The following is a 20,384-nucleotide window of genomic DNA, read 5'->3' as shown; positions in this document are numbered from 1 at the left end:
TGCTTCATATTCCGTGAACAGGAATTAGTAATGAATTTCCCCTTTAATCAGCTTCTCTGGGAGTGAGCTTCAATTAATAGTTTTCTCCTATTTTGTGTGTGATTTTATAGCATAATAGCACTTTAATATCAATGAGATCACTTTGCTATGTTAGCTACCACTGCCACCCTCCACAGAACACATCTGGCTAAATGAGGAACAATGGGGTACAGTTCGTTACTAATCCATCAGTTGTGCTGAACAGGATGTAATAAAACAGGCAGAGCCTGCACAACTTCCAGTTAAATACACATTTGTCCTTAAAATGCATTGCTTGTGCACACTTGGACAGGGTTTTATTAGTAATATATATCTCAAAAACAGTAAATACAGTGAACTCCCCATGAAAAAGTAAGTGAAGAAGGGATGGCTATTTCAGAGAAAAGTTTGGAAGCAACCAAAAATGATCCTAATGTCTCCAAGATTGCAATTTTATGTGGGCTTTCTTGGAAGTAAACCCCACTGAACTTGGAGGGATTTACTTCCCAGTAAGCATAGACGCGGGTGGCACTGCGGTCTAAACCACAGAGCCTAGGGCTTGCCGATCAGAAGGTTGGTGGTTTGAATCCCCGTGACGGGGTGAGCTCCCGTTGTTCGGTCCCAGCTCCTGCCCACCTAGCAGTTCGAAAGCACATCAAAGTGCAAGTAGATAAATAGATACCACTCTGGTGGGAAGGTAAACGGTGTTTCTGTGTGCTGCTCTGGTTCGCCAGAAGTGGCTTAGTCATGCTGGCCACATGAACCAGAAGCTGTCTGTGGATGAACGCTGGCTCCCTCGGCCTATAGACCACACTGCAGTACAGTCCTTGCTTATTTGTCTATGCAAATAATGGTTTTGTGCTTTCTTCCATGGTAGCATCACTTTTCCTGCCTGCTTCATTATAATTAGTGACATCTCCATTCCCAGTGAAGTTCCCAGAAGCCTCTAGCCTAATTCTGAAACGCAGCAGATTTGATGGTGAATCTCTATCTAGACTACATGCTTTAATGTTCATGCATTTATTTATTTTTTAAAAAACCCCTACATATAGAAAACTAGATATCAGGGAGAAGGCTAGAACTAGGACCTAGCATCTAGATTTCTACATGCAGAGTAATTTTTTATTTTGTATAGAGGAGCACTCAGTCATGTGATCCCGCACCTGCAATCCAAAGTTGCAGACTCCTTACTGCATCTACTGCATGTAACTATTGGGCCTCTGACTCCCCATTCCTTAAGAAAACACTTTTGATGTGACAGCCAGACTTTCAATTAAGTAGCAGACTGTTAATCATTAGTTAATTAACTTCGTCGCCTTTGTACTAAGCCACTTAAGAGATGAAAGCAATTTCTAATAACATCTGCTACTTCACTGCAGAAATATAAGACCTATTAGTAAGTCCCTTACAATGTTCATTCATCTCAGATTTTCATTACGCACCTTAATTTGCCATGTCCACTCTCTTTGGAGATTTCACTTGTTTCCTGAATCACTAACCTAAAAATCCTGAAATCACCTTCCAGCTGCCACCAGCGCTTCACTTTTGAGATATTCTCCTTCTGGGTTTGATCTTCTTTGGGGCATATTCCACAGCAAGAGGGTACTTGATGGTTACAGACAAGTACTCAGAACTTGTTAAAGATTTTGCTGAGCTTGTTGCTAAAGATAAGAGGCTTGAGTTCCTGTATCATGTTTACATTGCCTGACGGAAAGGAAGAAGCACAAAAATGTTGTGATAGGTACATTTTCAATAAATTTATGAGGAAGAATCTTATCCAAAGCTTGTGTCTTTATTTCGGGACTCTTGTGTCAGGAATGTCGACTTCATTATTGATCCCATGTGTAATTGAATATACACAATAAAAACCATATAAGGATTTGAAATTACGGACCATCAGCTATCTATTACAGAAAATATTTTTATTGTCCTCATTATGGCATGGAAAAGTTTTCAGCAAACATTTAAAGGTGAATATGGAAGGTGCCTGCTGTATCACTTAACCGGAAGAGCATTCTACAAGACTGGGCCAAAGAAATGAAAGGTTGGTGTTGCCAAATGAACCTCATCAACTCAAAAAAAAAATCAGTGATGCTCCTGCAAATGATCTTGATGGCTGTGCTGGGATATTTGGGTTCAGATGGTGCCTAACGTACTTCTGTCGTTCAGGGTTTTGTAAACCTTGAACCTTGCTTAGGGGTAAATGGATAGCCACTGTAGATGTTTCAACAAAGGTGTTGGCCGTGTGCCTCCATCAGCAGTCTGGCTTCCACATTCTGCACCAGCTAGAGCTTCTGGACCAGGTCCAAGGGCAGCTCCATGTAGAGTGCATGGCAGTGCGATGCTCATGCCCTCCGTGAGTTTTCCCACAGGAATCTGGTTGGCTTTTGTGAGAAGAGAATGCTGGACACAACAGTCCATTGAATTGCCCCAGCAGGGTGCTATTTCATTCATTCAAGTTAGTATATTTCTAATCTGCCAGTTTCTGGGCAGGATACAATATAGTTAAAAACCACAGGATATTGTTGTGGGGTGGCTAGGAGTTGGGGAGAAGTTAGAGTAAGGCAAACATACCAAATCCTTGCTTTCCAAAACAACACAAACTAAAACGGCCATCCTTTGAAGTTTGCACTTCACTGAATTCTGCAATGCAGTTCTCCAGCCAAATAATGTGTACAAAAATGCTTATACTGGAGTAAAGTATAGCATTACTGGTTTAACTTCTTCATCCTTGGTACAAGAAAGAAGATTCCACCTAAACATTAGGAAGAACTTCTTGACAGTAAGAGCTGTTCGACAGTGGAATTTGCTGCCAAGGAGTGTGGTGGAGTCTCCTTCTTTGGAGGTCTTTAAGCAGAGGCTTGACAACCATATGTCAGGAGTGCTCTCATGGTGTTTCCTGCTTGGCAGGGGGTTGGACTCGATGGCCCTTGTGGTCTCTTCCAACTCTATGATTCTATGAAAGTGTCCATAAAAATGCATATAAGAAATGTACAAAAGTGCATTGTATTAGGGGAAATTCCTTTGCCAAAAATTGAATATATGAGAAGAAATTAGCACTAACGTTTGCATTTTCATGTGGACTTTTAAAAATTGTAAACTTCCATGGAAATGTGGAGAACTGAAAACCGTAAAAAAAAGAGAACAAAATTGGCAGATTAACCCATCCTTAAGGTCCCCTAAAAGGCCCTGTCACGGGTCTCTGCCAACTGGGCAGCCCTGGTGGTAGCACAACCAAGGCCTCACCTGTTGTTGTTGTTGTATGTGTATAATGCCCCATAATTCCAGGATTCAGGAAAGAAACACTTCGACCGTTCCAACCTACTTTGTCATCTCGCTTGAGCAATAAATGCAAGTCACTATGTAGCATGGATTTTCATTTGTCAACCCTTCATCAAATCAAATGAACTGGGCTGCCACAGGGCTGAAAGCACTTTCTGAAGAAAACGTGATCTTCATGCTTCGAATCATAGAATTGTAGAGTTGGAAGGGACCCCAAGGGTCATCTAGACCAGTGTTTCCCAACCGGTGTTCCGCGGCACACGAGTGTGCCGTGAGACATCGGCTGGTGTGCCGCGAGATGCCTGGAGGGAGGCGGGCGAGTCGGGCGGCGAGAGGCGGGGCGGCGAGGAGAGGCCGCGCCTCCTGCTGCTGCCTGGCGCTCCTCCTCGCAGCCGGCAGCGCTGCCTGGGCGCCTCCGTGCGACTCTGCCTCGCTGGGTTTGGTCTCCCAGCAGAGACGGGTCACACGCGCACCTTCCTCCCTCCCTCAGCCTGCGCGGAGGGAGAGCCAGAGAGAGGCATCGCTCCTGCGCGGCGGGAGAGGGAGCAGCCGGAGCGATGCCCCAAACGAAGGCATGGGACCGGAGGGGAAATCCTCTCCGAGGAGGATTGAGCGCAGCTGAGAGAAGCCTTTCGAGGAGCTGCCGTGTCCCCTGGAAACCCCCTTCCCAGCTCTGCCTGCCTGCCTGCCCAAAGCTTGGAGGTTCCCCGGCAAGGGGGAGGGGAAAAACTTTCACTTTTGTGCGTCCCTCCCGGCGTGACGCTGCGCGCTGACGTCACGGGGCGGGGCTTTAATGGTGGTGTGCCGCGAGATTTTTTTTCAGTAAACAGGTGTGCCGTTGCCCAAAAACGTTTGGGAAACACTGATCTAGACCAACCCCCAGCAATGTAGAAATCTCAGCTAAAGCAGTCATGACAAATGGCATGTACCCAGATGAAATGCGCCCAGAATCTTTTACAATTTTCTAGAAATTAACATTTTAAAATTGTGTGAGAACCCTGGAAATTATTTATTTATTAGACTTTTAAAGTCGCTAGTTACCTGAAGTTCTTCAAGCAACTAACAACACATTAAAAATATAAATATGCTAAACCAGGGGCCAGCAAACTTTTTCAGCAGGGGGCCAGTCCACTGTCCCTCAGACCTTGTGAGGGGCCGGACTATATTTTGGCGGGGGGGGGGGGCTGAACAAATTCCTATGCCCCACAAATAACCCAGAGATGCATTTTAAATAAAAGGGCACATTCTACTCCTGTAAAAACACGCTGATTCCCGGACCATCCGTGGGCTGGATTTAGAAGGCGATTGGGCCTTAGTTTGCTAAAAAACCATCAAAACAAAAATTACCCTGTAACAGCTGTTATAAGAATTTTAAGGTCTTATATAGCTATAAAGAAGGGAGCAGGTGGCGCTGTGGGTAAAACCTCAGTGCCTAGGACTTGCTGATCGTAAGGTCGGCGGTTCGAATCCCCGCAGCGGGGTGAGCTCCCGTCGTTCGGTCCCAGCTCCTGCCCACCTAGCAGTTCGAAAGCACCCCTAAGTGCAAGTAGATAAATAGGTACCGCTTTATAGCGGGAAGGTAAACGGCGTTTCCGTGTGCGGCACTGGTGCTGGCTCGCCATTTGCAGCTTCGTCACGCTGGCCACGTGACCCGGAAGTGTCTTCGGATGGCGCCAGCTCCCGGCCTCTTGAGCGAGATGAGCGCGCAACCCTAGAGTCGGTCACGACTGGCCCGTACGGGCAGGGGTACCTTTACCTTTACTATAGATATAAAATAGATGTTCATAAATGTACCAAGCAAACACATACAAATATGTAAACCACATGTCTGAAACCCACAGAAAAGTCCTGAAACCATTTTCTCTCTCCCAAAATAACCTCAAATATTTCTTTGCAAGGTCCAAGGAAATGGGGAAAAACCTCCCCATTGTCTCTGCGCTCACCAAATCCTGCCTTAAGGGCACATTTAAGGTGTGAATAGGGTGAACCTGTGACCTGGATTCAGGAATTAAGGAGTTATAATAGCAAGAGAGTGGCCAAAACCCAGATACAGTACTGCAATCAGGTAACCTGCCAGGCAGGAGATAAAACAACACACTCAGGATTCTGTTTTAGAGGACCGCCTCCTGTGATGTATGATACATTGGAGGAGGTGGTGAGAGCCAGTGTGGTGTAGTGGTTAAGAGCTGTAGTCTCGTAATCTGGGGAACCAGGTTCGCGTCTCCGCTCCTCCACATGCAGCTGCTGGGTGACCTTGGGCCAGTCACACTTCTTTGAAGTCTCTCAGCCCCACTCACCTCACAGAGTGTTTGTTGTGGGGGAGGAAGGGAAAGGAGAATGTGAGCCGCTTTGAGACTCCTTAAAGGGAGTGAAAGGCGGGATATCAAATCCAAACTCCTCCTCCTCCTCCTCTTCTTCTTCTTCTTCTTCTTCTTCTTCTTCTTCTTCTCTTCTGTGATGTATGTATGATGTTTCTGGGGGTGGTCCAGAGTTTGAGGGTGGGCAATTAAAAAAGTCTATATAAGGGTGGGCACACCTATGTTTTGGGTTCCTCCTCCTTTCCTGTGTGTGAGGGGAGCACCCTGTTGCAACAGTTCAATAAAGATCAGGCTTACTAGCTGCTTTGCTTCTCAATATTCTCTGGTTAGTCTCTGTTATTTTATCCTACAGATAGGGAACCTACAAAAGGACTCTACTGTATATGGGTTCTTGGGTACCCCATAAGGGAAAAGGAGCAGTTTTTTTCTCATAACACAGCCATGGGAAGTTTGGGCAGCACCCTAGTAACAAAACATCATAACTGTAGTCTATCGAAAGCCTGGTGAAAACGTTAAGTCTTTTACCTGGTGCTGAAAAGATGTCAACAAAGGCACTAGGCACACACTGCTGTAAGATTTATGGCTCAAAAAATATTTTTTGCCTGGCATTGAACCAATGGAATTAATTCTTTGTTCAGAACTCATACATTTCTGCTGTCTCATGGCCCAGAAGTCATGTTTTCTCAGTATGCTTGCACAACACCAGGCCACAATATCTTTCCTCAATGTTCTGAAAGTCTGCTAACCTTGCCGTTTTATTTTTTCCTGCACTTATGTGTAATTTTCTGCACAATCTGCAGCCTCTCTCTGTTTCACAGGGCTGTAGCCATAAAGAAACAAGGCAGAATCCTGGCTCCCTCAGAGATTCTCTAGGCCTCCTTGAAGAATTTTCAGCTTTCAGTGTTAAAATAGCATGTTTTTAGATCTTTTACCTGAGAGGTATAAGAGAAACCATGTGCACAGTATTCTATGTGATCCCTCATTAAGATAGGGGTGGATAATGTTTTTGTCAAACAGAGGGCCGCATTCCCTTTTGGCAACCTGCTGAGGGCCACATGGCTGTAGCCAGTGGAGCAACAAATGAAAATTTCTACACACAGACCTTTTTATCTTCCATTCAATACCCAGGGCGGAGAAGCAAAGCAGTGAGGCAGAGGAGGAGATGACTTGGGGAACATTCTGAGAGCCAAGTAGAGGGGCCTGGAGGGCCGCTTTTGTTAAGTTGTGGGTGAACATATCAGACAACACATCGATTCTTCAAACAGCTCTTATTTATTCACAGGCCAGAACAGAACTGAACTGAAGGGTTCAGCCAGCCTGCTTATATAGAGCTCCAGTACAACGTAACTGTAACAACTTTCTGTAACTATCCAATCACTGAACGTCACTTTTGATCCCTTATTTGCATATGTGGACCTGAACTATCTACAGTATCCCCCTGCTAGCCCAGGGTGAGAACTTCAGTACATAACAGCTTTCGGTCCCTCGGCCTGAGAATCCCCCAGGCTCCACTAAGTAGCAATCCTTCCATGTCTACTTAGAAATAGGTCCCATTCATTTCAATGGAGATTACGCCCTGGTACCTGGGCATAGGATTGCAGCCTTTAAAGACCTTTAAACATTTTAGGTTAACTGTTATTGAAATACTCACTGTTCTTTAGTCACACCTTCTCCCTTAAGCTGGCCCTCACCGCAACATGGAGACTACGGCCTTCTTGCGTCTCTATGACAACAGTGGCGGACAGGATCTTCCCCATCTGTAGAAACAAAATTGTGGGGGTTTGTTTTTTTTAGACATGGAGTGAGGCGTGCAGGATCCCCTCTGCACCTTAATTCCCTGAAATCACTCTCCTTAGTGCTTTTCTTCTGAGCCAAACTGCAAACCAAGGAGTGATGTTGGCTGATGGGGCAAAAAAAGCTTGCAGAGAGGGGCTGTGGCATTGCCAGATTGCCAAATAGGCAGAATAGGCACCAGTCTATGGGTCCCATGCCTTTTAGGGGCCCCGCAACAACGGACCAAAATAATATTGATTTGATCTTGAAATAAAATTACAATCATGCTTTCTTAGTTCACTGTTATCCCACTAGAGCATCACCCCCCCCCCCCAGATTTCGACTGCCATGGGGCCTCCACAGGGTTTAACCCGGGACTGGGCTGTGGCGAGAAAAAAAGTGGCATAGGGAGGTGCCTAGAGAATACCGGGAACTATAGTTTACCCCCTCACAGAGCTACATTCCACAGCACCCTCAGCAAACTACAGTTCCCAGAATTCTTTGGAGTATTCCAAAGAATCCTGGGATTCAATGTGCATTTAAAGCCAATGTGCATTTAAAACCTTTCTGGCAACCAGATGTTCCCCAGGAAGACCCTCAAGGTGAGGATGAAGACAAGATATTTGCTCCCACCGTCAACTGGTATTCCAAGGTACGCTGCCTCTGAATCTGCAGGTTCTATTTAGCGACCGGGCTGATGAGAACATTGGGTGCTGGGTCAGAGCCGAGGACCAGCTGAGTCAGGATCCTGCCTCTCACAAATGCCTTTGGGAAGTCCACACAAGCAGGGGAATGAAGGCAATTGTTGCTCTCCTCATCAACTGGTATTCAGAGATATACTGCCTCTGAATATGGACGCTTCATTTAGCCTTCATGATGAATAATTGGCAGAATCTTTCCCCAAAGAGTTAGCTGGTAGCCTAATTCTGATTATAGAGTTGCTTTCCCTCCTGCAAGCTGACCAGCCACACAAAATAATAATAATAATAACAATAATAATAATAATAGATTTCCATAGCATAACCGTTAATTTCAATGCACCTATTGTTATTTCATGCACTGTGCTATCTGCACAAATACAGCTCTGTCTCGTTTCAGACCTTGATGGGGAAGGATAATAAAATAATAATAATAATAATAATAATAATAATAATTATTATTATTATTATTATTTAAACAGGGCCAGGTAAGATATGGAAGGTGAACTTGGGATCTGGATGGAGAAGGAAAATTAAATTACAGTATTAAGGTAAAGGTAAAGGGACCCTGACCAGTATGATAATTATGATGGCAATTATTTAAACAGGGATGTCTAAAGCATGGAAGGTTGACAGATCTTGATGGGAGAAATAAAAGTATGATTATTCTTAAAACAGGGCCAAGTATATGGAAGGCCGACTCAGATTCTAATGGGGAAGAAAAATTAAATCAAAGCATTAGTATTATGGTGATTATTGTCATTTAAACAGGGAAGAATAAAATATGGAAAGTCGAGCTGTACACCTTGATGGAGAAGGAAAACAAAGCCATAAACTTTTAGTATTATTCAAACAGGGATGAGTAAGAAGATATGGAAGCCGGTTTCTCCCATCTCGGTAGCGTGGCCGAGCGGTCTAAGGCGCTGGATTAAGGCTCCAGTCTCTTCGGGGGCGTGGGTTCGAATCCCACCGCTGCCAGTACGCTTTTGCTCGCTTCCTTTTATTCAAGGGAGCCTCTCTGTGACGAGGCGGCGGCGGCGGCGAAGAAGCCTGCGCACATAGCGCCCCCTGGCTCCCGCGTCCTAGCAGGCCGCTTCCCCGGCGAGCATTATGGGTAATAGGAGGAGCCGAGGTGTGTTTCCCCACCCCTCCCACGTGCCTGCCGGAGTTACACCAACATGGCTGCTGGCTGAGATTTCCCCCCGCCGGACCTGCAGGCACGTTGCCGCGAGGAGGAGGAGGAGGGGGCCGGGAAAGGCAGCCTCTCCCCTCCACCCCTTGGAGCCACGAGGTAGGAGAAACAGCAGCGGCGGCGAATTGCCTCCCCGTTCCCGGACTTTTGCAAGCTTCTGGTGTTGGTTGCATGCTGCTCTTTTTTGCAAGGCCCGGGTCGTGTGGATCCTCCTCCCCCCACCTCTCTCTCTCTCCCTGTTGCAAATCTTGGGAGTGGGGGGAGCAGGAGGGGAAAGTAAGGGGGAGGGAAGACACGCGCCAGCCCCGCAATCTTTGCCTAGCAAAGTGGGTGGGCCCTATAATCTAAGGGGGCATTTCAAGGGGGGGGGTGAATTGCATATGTGGCGAGGGAGCCTTCACGCTCCTTTTCCTTCTCTCCAGCAAAAGTTACAAGGCCAGGGGTTCGAGATCCGAGCGCTCCCCATCTCTCTCCGCACCCCCCCCAACCCCCTCCCAAAAAGCAACCTCCCTGAATATGTGTGAGCTCTGCAAAGCTTTCCCGTTGCTGCATAGTTACATCAGCCACGCTCCTTCCCGGCAAGGAGCCTTCAGGAAAATATAAAATAAAATAAATAATGAATGCTTTGAGTGAGTTTTTCAGGCTCTCCTTCCTGAAGTCTTCCCTGGGAATATTCTCTCCTGATCAGGGAGAGAGTTGCTTCGGCTGGGGCAAAAATCCGTTTCCTCTTTCTCTGCTGTATGGTTACATCAGGGTGACTTGACTTGGGAGGTTTAGTCACTGCCAAGAAAAGGAGTTTGTTTTGGTTTTTTTATATGAGCAGGTGCCAATGGACACCTTGCTTCTTTTCCCCAGACCAGCGGGGTGGGGGGAGTTATTAGTAAAATAGAATAACCTCAGTTTCCCTCAGCCACAAGTTCTATCTTACATTGCAAACTTATTGAGATCTCCTGATAGCTCTGAGAGAAAATAATTGTCGTCCAGTTCAGCTTGAGCTTTGCAGTCATGGCAGGTGATTTATATATGTGGAAGGGTTCTTAGATAAATGACATTGGGGTGGCTGTTCTTCATCTTATCCTTGGCTGCTGCTCTTTTACCTTTAGGAGTTGAATGTGGGTTTTGAGTGTTCAATGCTAAATTACTTTAGAGCAGGGAGTGGCACTCTGTACTTGGGCCCAGCCTTGCAAAGCAGTTGCACTGACAATGAATGAGCTTTACCAGGGAGTTCTTGGTGACTCACTGACCACCTGACCTGCCCTGCCTCCTGAGTTGGCTTCTATTTATTACGCTGCCCTAACACAATATTGGATGATGGCTGTCCAAATAGATTCCTCTGCTAGGGTTGCCAACTCTCCCCACCCCTTACAGTCCCTGGTTGCTTCTGTGCCTGTAGCAGCACTTCGCTCAGCAGAGCTTTGTGGGCATTAACATTTCACAGGCTGCTGCCAAGAAATTAATCCACTCTGAATTCTGCAGATTGAGCAGCTGACCTTAGCAGGTAATTAATACACACACACACACACACACACATTATTTTCATAAGAATACAAGGACTGAATAAAAAACAACAGCCCTGTCCCTACCGATGTGTCTTACCTCAACCTAATAATATTTATTATTTTTTATGCGTTTATCCCACCTTTTCTCCAGGTGGTATCCATGGTTCTCTTCCTAATTTATCCCACAACAACCCTGTGAGGTTGGTTAGGCTGCGAAACTGTGACTGGTCCAAGGTCACCCAATGGGTTTCATGGCTGTGCAGACATTTGAACCCTAGTCTCCCAGGTCCAACACTCTAACCACTACACCACTTTGCCAGGGGTTGGGGGAGGTGTTGCTGGGTAGTCTGCCATGTTCATATACATGAAAAAAAAACCCCATTCCTCTCCCCAAGTCATTGTCCTATCCTCTTGCATCTCTGAACTGACTTCTCAGTTCTTCTGCTGTGACAGCTCATTAGCAGGTAAATATTGTTATCATTTGTTTACATCATGGAGACAAACTTTACCACTCATGAAGTTCTGCACATCAAGCTGCTGTTATGCCAAGTTTGCTAACAAATGAGAAAAGAGAGTCCTGGCTTAACCAAATTTTGTTGATTTCTCTTTCTTTTCTAGTTCTCTCGAAACAATACTAGCAACACCACTTTTCTTTCCATGCTACTATGGCAAATGAAGAAGATGACCCAATTATACAGGAGGTAAATAGATACATGTCTTCCATTTGCATTGGCTTCAGGACAGATTAAAGAGCATTGTATGTGTAAGGGTACCAGGGGGTTGCTGGAGAGCAATCAGGCAAATGCCTCCCTGGTCGGCTGTAAAGCCTTGTTATTGGTGCCAAAAAAAACCCCTCACCATGCAGAGCGCCACTATTCCGTGGCTGGCTCATTCACTGGCAGAATCTGAGAGTGGGCGGTCCTTAAACCTTCCCCAGCAGAGTAGTTTCTTGACACCCAGCCTGCGCTTCCCCTCTCTGCGCGGAAGCCTAATGCGCAAGAATGGCGTGGGTAACGGAGGACCTCTCTCTTCCCTGCTTTGCCCAGGCAAGGTGTCCTGGCACCGCCTCGCCTCCTCCGAGCCCTGCAGCTCCTCTCCGCTGGAGGCCTGGTTACTCTCCTCCGCTGAGGAGGTGCTGCTTCCCACGATCTTTGGGGGCTCTCTCTAATCCATCCGGCTTTTCCCCTCTCGCCCCTGAGCTGATGGCAGTTCCCTGACAGTATGTTTTGGGGTTTTCAGCTTTGTGGTAGTTTTGGCCATGGAAATCGGTGGCGAGTAATTGGTTCAGGTTGGGCTCCATGATGAAGCACTCTAAATATGGTGCTGAGCCTGAGTGGCTGCCAGAGAGGGTTGTATCGTTCTTTGGGATGATTTTGTAAACTTCTGTGTGCTAAATATAATGTCTTTTTTTTAACCCCCCCTCCTCCTTTTGTTAGATTGATGTGTACCTGGCCAAAAGTCTGTCAGAGAAGCTGTATCTGTTCCAGGTATGTTAGTTGTCGAATTAACCTGTTTAAAGGGGAAATGAACTAAAGCAGGGGGCAAGGAATCTGTTCTCCTTCAGGGCTGCCTCATTGGGGGGCAGAGGCAGTGGTGTCTTCCCAGCAACAGCAGTGCTGGATTTGCTAGGATGGAGCGAGGCGAGGCAGCAGCGTTGAAGTCAGGGGAACTTCAGGGCAGTAGCCTCACAGGTGCGCAGACATCTGTGGGAGCCCCGGTGACAGCCTGGAGCTTCCCCAAGCTTCCTGTGACTTTACCTGACCTCCACTTACCCCCACACAGTGAGTCACTCCTGACTCCCAACCCTTGTCACTTGTCCAAGCATGGCCAAGTGATCAGAGTCGAGTTGTAATTCAACATCTGGAGAGTGAGAGATACAGGTGGGGTCCGGGCAGCAAGACCAAATACTCCCAACTAAAGATATAAAGGCTAGTTTCTAACAGTGAGGAGAAGGGTGCCAGCACATCTCAAATCCTACAAATATAGGGTTGTACCCATTGTGGCTGTTGTGCTCACTCAACAGGACTTCTCCCTCTGCTCATCTTCCATGCAGGCAAAATTTGCTCCAGAAGGTCAAGGGGAACCCCCAAAACGAAATTAGTGAGAGAATGGGGAAGCCCCCTTATGAAGCATTGGATTTCAGCTGGAAATCAGGGTTCACTGGGCGGAGGCTGCATCTTCTCACCCCCACCCCCATGTGAATGTCCCCAGTGACAGGTTTCCCCCATTCTTGCACCAAAAGTGGTGGTTTGTTTTAGCCTTAACAGCAGCAACATCTTTGTGTTTTCATAGTATCCCGTTCGCCCAGCTTCGATGACATATGATGACGTAACTCATCTTTCGGCAAAGATAAAACCAAAGCAGCAAAAGGTTTGGGCCTATTCTCTTTTTTTGGAAATAGTTGTTTAATAACCATATTGAGTTATTTTCAAAAGGTTATGGCTTAGTAGAGCCACTGCAGTCACTGTAGCAGACCTAGGACAGCCGGGGTGGGGCATCACTGGGTAAGGCTGGGGACATTCTTTATCCTCAACCCTGGAAGGCTGCTGCCAGTAAATGGAGACTGTGTTGGGCTAGCTGTACAAAGTGGTCTGGCTATTTATTTCTTATTTCATAGAATTTGTGTACCTCTTGGTCATAGGAAAAAACCTCAAAGCGATCTACGAAAAGGATAAAGCAGTAAAATGATCACTAAAATATTTGCAGCGATAATGAAGAGCACAATAAACCACAGTAGAATAGACTTAAAACAAATTACAAACTTCCTAAGCACCTGAGAAGGGTTGTCTAAATAGAAATGGGTTCAGCAGGCGCCAGAAATAATACGGTGACAGCGCCTGCCTAGTATCAATAAGCAGGGAGTTCCGAAGTGTTGGTGCTGCCACACTAAACAACTGAGTTGCTACAGATGCAGTGAGAGCACTGGCAGAGGAAGAGGCGTGCGGGGGGAGCACACCGCAGCACGATCCTGGCAGGGTGCCATCGCGGCTGCCCCCCTGCCCACGCTGGGCGCCACGCCCCCAGGACACACGTCAGCTCCGCCCCCCAGGGCCAGAGCATGAAGCTCTGCCACTAAGTGAGAGTATTATGTGGCACCTGTAAATGTGCCAGTTCCACCGATCGAAACCGTCAGCCATTCCCATCAGGCTTGTTTTCCAGACCCTCGATCATCTTGGTTACCCTCCTCTGCACACGTTCCAGCTTGCCAACATCCTTCTTAAATTGTGGTACCCAGAATTGGACACAGTATTCCAGGTGTGGTCTGACCTGGGCAGAATAGAGCGGTACACTTAACGTATTTTTCCGTCTATAAGACGGGGGAACTCAGATTTAAGAAAATGGGGGGAGATGGCCCCATGTATAAGACACCCCCTAATTTTTGACATTTTTAAGGTTAAAAATCCTAGTCTTATACATGGAAAAATACGGTACTTCCGTTGAACTGGACACTATACTTCGGCTGATGCAGCCTAGAATAGCATTAGCTTTTGTATGTTGTCGCTCTTGAAAACCTAATGCATTTTTCAAAAAAGGAGAAAAAAAAGATTTAAACACTTTTTTTTCTTTTCCTTTTTTTTTAAAAAAAGATCCCTCACTCCTAATTACAGGCTAACAGTTACTGTTACAGATTTTAATCAGACACTTTGCGTTTTGGTTCATCTTTCCCTAATTATTCTATTCTCCTTATTAATTGTCAATGTACTGTTGATCTACCGGTGCTTAGGTTGAGCTGGAAATGGCCATTGACACTTTGAACCCCAATTACTGCCGCAGCAAAGGAGAGCAGATTGCGCTCAACGTCGATGGCACGTGTACAGATGAAACCAGCACGTATTCCTCGTAAGTACCGTTTTTGCTATAGATCAAGGAACTGGGTTTTGACTCCACTATTTCTTGGCCAGCAGAGTGAGGCAGTGGAGATGTGCTGGGCCTGTAACCGAGACCCCAAAGCCCTAAAGCGTCCATCGCTGGCATCTCCTAGGAGAGACTCCTTGTCTGCAAAACCTGGGCACCAGTTGCATGCCAGTGTTGGTGATATTGAGGTAGATGAACCCCTGGGTCTGGCTTTTGGCATAAAGCTGCTTCCTGAATATAAGATCCTGAGTGTTCTGCGGGACGGCAGAGGATCTGCTTTGCAGGTGCAATCCCTGGTGCCTCCAGAGAAGGTTGTGGAGAGCTCCTGCCTGAAACCCTGGAGAGTGGCTGCCAGTCAGAGTAGACAACACTGAGCTGTATGGACCAATGGCCTGACCCATACTAAGGCTGATTTCCGTGTTAAAATCGAAATATGCATATAGCCTGAAAGCTGAGCAATGGAGCAATTTGTGTTTCAGCTGCTCAACCTGTGGCTCTTTTATCACGTCTAAAAATATACGCCTGTGTTCTTTCCCTCTTCTGAACACAGACCATCCTTCCACCCATTCTACACATCATTGTTTTCTCTAGTAGAGTTGCTTTCAATTGTCATCCTCTACTTGAATCTTTGGATCCAAACTTAATTACTTAAACGTAGGTCTCTCTTTCTCCTCCTCTTCCCTTTTCTCTCTCTGTCTTGGGAGTGCATTTCCATAGTAGACATACTAGTTTAGCGCCCATCCCTCTTCCCTAAAAGAACTCTTCTTATTGTTTGTGTATGTGTGATAGAGATCCCCAAATGGCAGCTGGCATTGACAACCCCCCAGATTTCAAGGGTGGAGAAGCCAGGTTTAGATATAAAGATCTTGATTGTGTCTGCTCTCCCTTGTCCCCGAACTTGACTTCATATTCTGGTTTGAAGTTGGGAATTTAAACCACAGTTTCTTGGTTCAAGTTTCAATGTAAACGATGGATTGAGAAACTGAGGAAGCATAGAATTGCGATACTCGGGGAGAAAGTCCATGGGCCAATGCTCATTCCCAATCTGAAAGACCATGGCTTATCGGTTATGTCAGAGCTTTCCAAACTTTTCATGTCAGCGACACACTTTTTAGGTGTACATCATTTTGTGACACAGTAATTCAGTTTTACTAGCAAACTAACCCCTTTCCAGCCACGGGAGGGGAATGGGTTCACGTGACACAGCTACACACTGCAGCCATCACACTAATGTGTGGCGACACACAGTTTGGAAAGCTCTGAGTTATATACAGTGGTACCTTGGGTTACATACGCTTCAGGTTACAGACTCCGCTAACCCAGAAATAGTGCTTCAGGTTAAGAACTTTGCTTCAGGATGAGAACAGAAATCGGGCTCTGGCGGCGCAGTGGCAGCTGGAGGCCCCATTAGCTAAAGTGGTGCTTCAGGTTAAGAACAGTTTCAGGTTAAGTACAGACCTCCGGAAGAAATTAAATACTTAACCCGAGGTACCACTGTAATTTACAGGTTGTTATAACATCTGAACTGGGCCTTGGATTACAATCCTGCGCATGTTTTGGGGACAGATTCCGCAGGCCTTCCTTCTGAGCAGACATGCAGTGCATAACTAGAATGTATACATTTGTACTGCGGGCATTTCCCCTGTTTCTCCTAAAAAAGCAGTGAATGGGGTCTGATCCTGGGCTGTGACCTGCTAGTAGAATACCACTGCTCTGGTAGATATAATTGAGGCAACTTCCTGTCCTTACAGGAAGATGATGGACAAGCAAACGTTCTCCTCCTCACAGACGACCAGTAACATATCGCGATACGCTGCTGCAATCTACAGAAAAGGTTACTTTTTACATTTACCTTTTCTTAAGTATTTTCTTGTGTAACAAACAAACAAAAAAAGAAAAGTAGAAAAGGTGACACTTGAAATCTCAAGACTTGTACCAATTTTGGTAGAAGGGATGGGGAACCTGTGGCCTTCCAAGTGGTTTGTTCGACTCTAAAATGCTATTAGCTTCAGCCAGCCTGGCCATGATGGGAGTTTGCCAGTGAGCTTCCAGCCCCAATTCAAGGTGTTTGTAAAGGTAAAGGTACCCCTGCCCGTATGGGCCAGTCGTGTCCGACTCTAGGGTTGTGTGCTCATCTCACTTAAGAGGCCGGGAGCCAGCGCTGTCCGGAGACACTTCCGGGTCACGTGGCCAGCGTGACGAAGCTGCTCTGGCGAGCAGCACACGGAAATGCCGTTTACCTTCCCGCTGTAAAGCGGTAGTTATTTATCTATTTGCACTTAAGCGTGCTTTCGAACTGCTAGGTGGGCAGGAGCTGGGACCGAAAGACGGGAGCTCACCCCGCCGCGGGGATTCGAACCGCCGACCATGCGATCGGCAAGTCCTAGGTGCTGAGGTTTTACCCACAGCGCCACCCGCGTCCCCTATCAAGGTGTTTGTACTAGCATGCAAAGCCCTATATGGCTTGGGATCCAAGTATTTAAAAGAGCGCTTTCCTCAGTATCAACCATCTTGATACTACAGTTGGCAGGTGAGGCCTTGTTGGTGGTGGCACCATTGGTTGAACTGTGGCAGGGCTTTTTCAGTGGTGGCTCCCCAATCATGGAATGCCCTCCCTAGTGAGGTGCATCTGCCTACATTAGCTTTCAGTAGGCATTTGAAAATCCTTCCTGTTGATGCAGGCATTGGGTGGCTGAAGTATATTGTTCCTGGCAAATCCGAGATCACCGGATGTTTTTAACTATGGCTGCTTTTATTTTATTTTTAAAAGATTTTTATTGGTTTGGCATATGCTTTTAGAATCTTTTAAAACTGTGATTGTTCTTAGAATGTTTACGGTTTCTGTTTTTCAGTTGCGAATCTGCCCTTGTCTCCTTTTAGGAAGGAGGGCGTGATATGAACAAACAAATTTACTAAATGATTGAAATAAAGAAATTCACTGAATAAATACTGGTCCAGATGCCCCTGAAGGGCCACAGATTCCTCACCATTCCTTTAACAATTCAAATACTTGAGCACTCATTCATATATATATATATATATATATATATATATATATATGGATTTTTAAAATGTCGGGATTCTGTTAATGAGATGATTGGCGGCAGTATTTCCATCATCCCGCCTGCATGCTCGGGTGTGGCTCTGCCTGCTTGTTTCTTCCCTGGAAAGTGAAAATGGCTGTGAAAATGCCCATCTTGTTCCTCCAGGTGAGCTCCACCTTACGCCTCTCCATGGAATCCTGCAAATGAGGCCCAGTTTCACCTACTTGGACAAAGCAGATGCCAAATACAGAGAGCGAGAAGCTGCTAATGAGCGTGAGTGGCTTGCTAGGCTTTCTCTGTCGACTGGCTAGTCAGACTATGAGCCTTTCTCAGCGGTGGCTGCCAGCCGAGATGGCTTTAAAAGGAGGATCAGAAAAATTGGTGGAGGAGAGAGAGGGCTCGTCGACAGCTACTAGCCATGATGGCTGTTCCTCCTCCACAGTCGGGTGGCAGCTGTGCTTCTGAATACCAGTTGCTGGAAGCTGCAGGGGCAGAGGGTGCTGTGTTCGAATCCTGCTTGCTGGTTTCCCCGCAAGGAGTCAAATAGTTGGCTCCTGGGAGAACAGGATGCTGGAACAAATGGGCCATTGGTCTGATACAGCAGGCTCCTCTTTTAGGGTGCAAACGGCTACAGTCTTGGACGGCTCCAAAAGTGTGTTTGTGGGGGATCATCCTATCAAGAGAAAACTCAGTGATGAATCTATATTGCACACAGAGCCGGATGCTATATACGAAAGAACAAATTGTCGTTATCATTGTTATTAACGTTTATATTGTGTCCTTGCTCTCAAAGGAGGGTGGGTGGCTATTGCTTTTGTGTTAATAATAATAATAATAATAATAATAATAATAATAATAATAATAATAATAATAATAATAATAATAATTTATTTGTACCCCGCCCATCTGGCTGAGTTTCCCCAGCCACTCTGGGCGGCCTCCAACAAAGATTAAAAATACATTAAAACGTCACACATTAAAAACTTCCCTGAACAGGGCTGCCTTCAGATGTCTTCTAAATGTTAGGTAGTTGTTTTTCTCTTTGACATCTGGTGGGAGGGCGTTCCACAGGGCAGGCACCACTACCGAGAAGGCCCTCTGCCTGGTTCCCTGTAGCTTTGCTTCTCGCAATGGGGGAACCGCCAGAAGGCCCTCGGCGTTGGACCTCAGCGTCCGGGCAGAACGATGGGGGTGGAGACGCTCCTTCAGGTATACTGCTTTTGGATCTCCCAGAAACAGCAAATCAATCCCTATAGGGAAGCAAAAACACTAGATTAGATAGGCCTGTGGTCTGATCCAAGAGGGCTCTTTTATTAGGGGTGGGTGTCCTCAGACTCGGGGGCCAGTTGCGGCGCTGTATGCCTCTATACCTGGCTCTCAAGATTCGCCTCAGGCCTCACACGCCCCTGCTTCGAACCCCCAAGTATATTTGTCTGGTTGGGACATATACCGGCTTGTTGGGGTGGAAGATGTGAGGAGGGATGTGTGAATGTGTGTTGCCTACTATGTACCAAAGTCAACATTTACATTTGCTGCTTTGCCTCTTCTTGGCCTCTGATCCTTCCCACCACCAGCATGTGGCCCTCAGGAGGCCATTCAGAATGGAAAGCGGCCCTCGGGCTGAAACAAGTCCTCCCACCCCTGTCGTGAGGTTCCCCTGGCAACTCCAGAAAATGTAATGGCATCTATATTGGAGATCACACATCCCTGCCTGGAGAAATGTTGGCTGTCAAGGCATTTTAGTAGTGATTTTCACGCTCCCTTCCCCCTTGTTAACAGCTGGCGATTCTTCCCAGGATGAAGCAGAAGAAGACGTCAAGCAGATCACGGTAGGCCCAAACTCCCTGTTTAGCAGCATTCAGAACCTGTAGCCTAGAAATGTATGCAGGAAGCTGCTTTGTACCAGCTTGGACTATTTGTTTATCAAACCCAGTAATGCCTTGTCTGACTGGCAGCTTCTTTAACAGGAGAAGCTGGGGACTGAACCTGCGACATTCTGCCACAGAGCGAAGGCCTCTGTCTCCTTAAACTCCCTGTGTTTCTTTAACCAAGAGTGGCAAAACTACAACTCTTCCAGATGTAAGGAACATAGGAACCTGCCTTATGCCATGTCAGGCCATTGGTTCATCAAGCTCAGTAGTGCCTACATTGACTACAACTCCCATAATCCCTGGCCCTTGGGCCATGCTCTCTGGGACCGAGTCCACTAGTGACTGGAGGCTACAGCTTCCTTGCTTTAAGGCTGTGCTTCTCAAATTTGGGTCCTCAGCTGTTATTGGACTACAACTCCCACTATCCCAAGCTAGCCGGACCAGTGGTCAGGGATGATGGGGGTTGTAGTCAACACAGCTAGGAGACCCAAGTTTGAGAAAAGCTGCTAAGGAATGCAGTTGGCCGGGGGGGGGGGGTGGCATTAAACCCAACCTTTCAAACCTATTTCCTTGATTAGTTGAGTCTCGTCTTCCCTTTACTATCAGTCTCATCCCTTTTTCTAACTTCCTGGCCTGCCACAAGTCGTCTTCTGCCTCTTCCTTCGCCATCTTGAGTATGCTAGGACAGTGTCCTTCTAGTCCAGCCTTTCTCAACCTGTGGGTCCCCATATGTTGTTGAACTACAACTCCCACCACCCCTAGCTAGCAAGGCCAGAGCTCAGTGATGATGAGAGTTGTAGTCCAACAACATCTGGGTGCCCACAGGTTGAGAAC

General features: G+C 46.5%; 1 protein-coding gene across 2 annotated transcripts in view; it reads left to right on the top strand.

Moving 5' to 3' along the window:
* Window positions 1-9,244: 9,244 nt before the first annotated feature.
* Window positions 9,245-20,384, top strand: part of POLR3E (RNA polymerase III subunit E) — a 42,090-nt gene continuing 30,950 nt past the window's right edge. The window contains exons 1-8 of one of the 2 annotated variants that reach the window (XM_081169519.1): window positions 9,245-9,380; window positions 11,399-11,481; window positions 12,217-12,267; window positions 13,073-13,150; window positions 14,505-14,620; window positions 16,387-16,469; window positions 17,845-17,952; window positions 19,459-19,508. In XM_081169519.1, coding sequence (XP_081025645.1) covers window positions 11,446-11,481; window positions 12,217-12,267; window positions 13,073-13,150; window positions 14,505-14,620; window positions 16,387-16,469; window positions 17,845-17,952; window positions 19,459-19,508 — 522 coding nt within the window. In that variant the 5' untranslated portion in view covers window positions 9,245-9,380; window positions 11,399-11,445. Of the gene's footprint in view, window positions 9,381-11,398; window positions 11,482-12,216; window positions 12,268-13,072; window positions 13,151-14,502; window positions 14,625-16,386; window positions 16,470-17,844; window positions 17,953-19,458; window positions 19,509-20,384 lie in introns of those variants that run through there. The other variant, XM_081169520.1, reaches the window with a different exon arrangement.

Source organism: Podarcis bocagei, assembly GCF_964188305.1.
Source record: "Podarcis bocagei genome assembly, chromosome: 14".
In the NCBI taxonomy this organism is placed as follows: Eukaryota; Metazoa; Chordata; class Lepidosauria; order Squamata; family Lacertidae; genus Podarcis; species Podarcis bocagei.
This window is presented reverse-complemented; position numbering and strand designations above follow the sequence as displayed.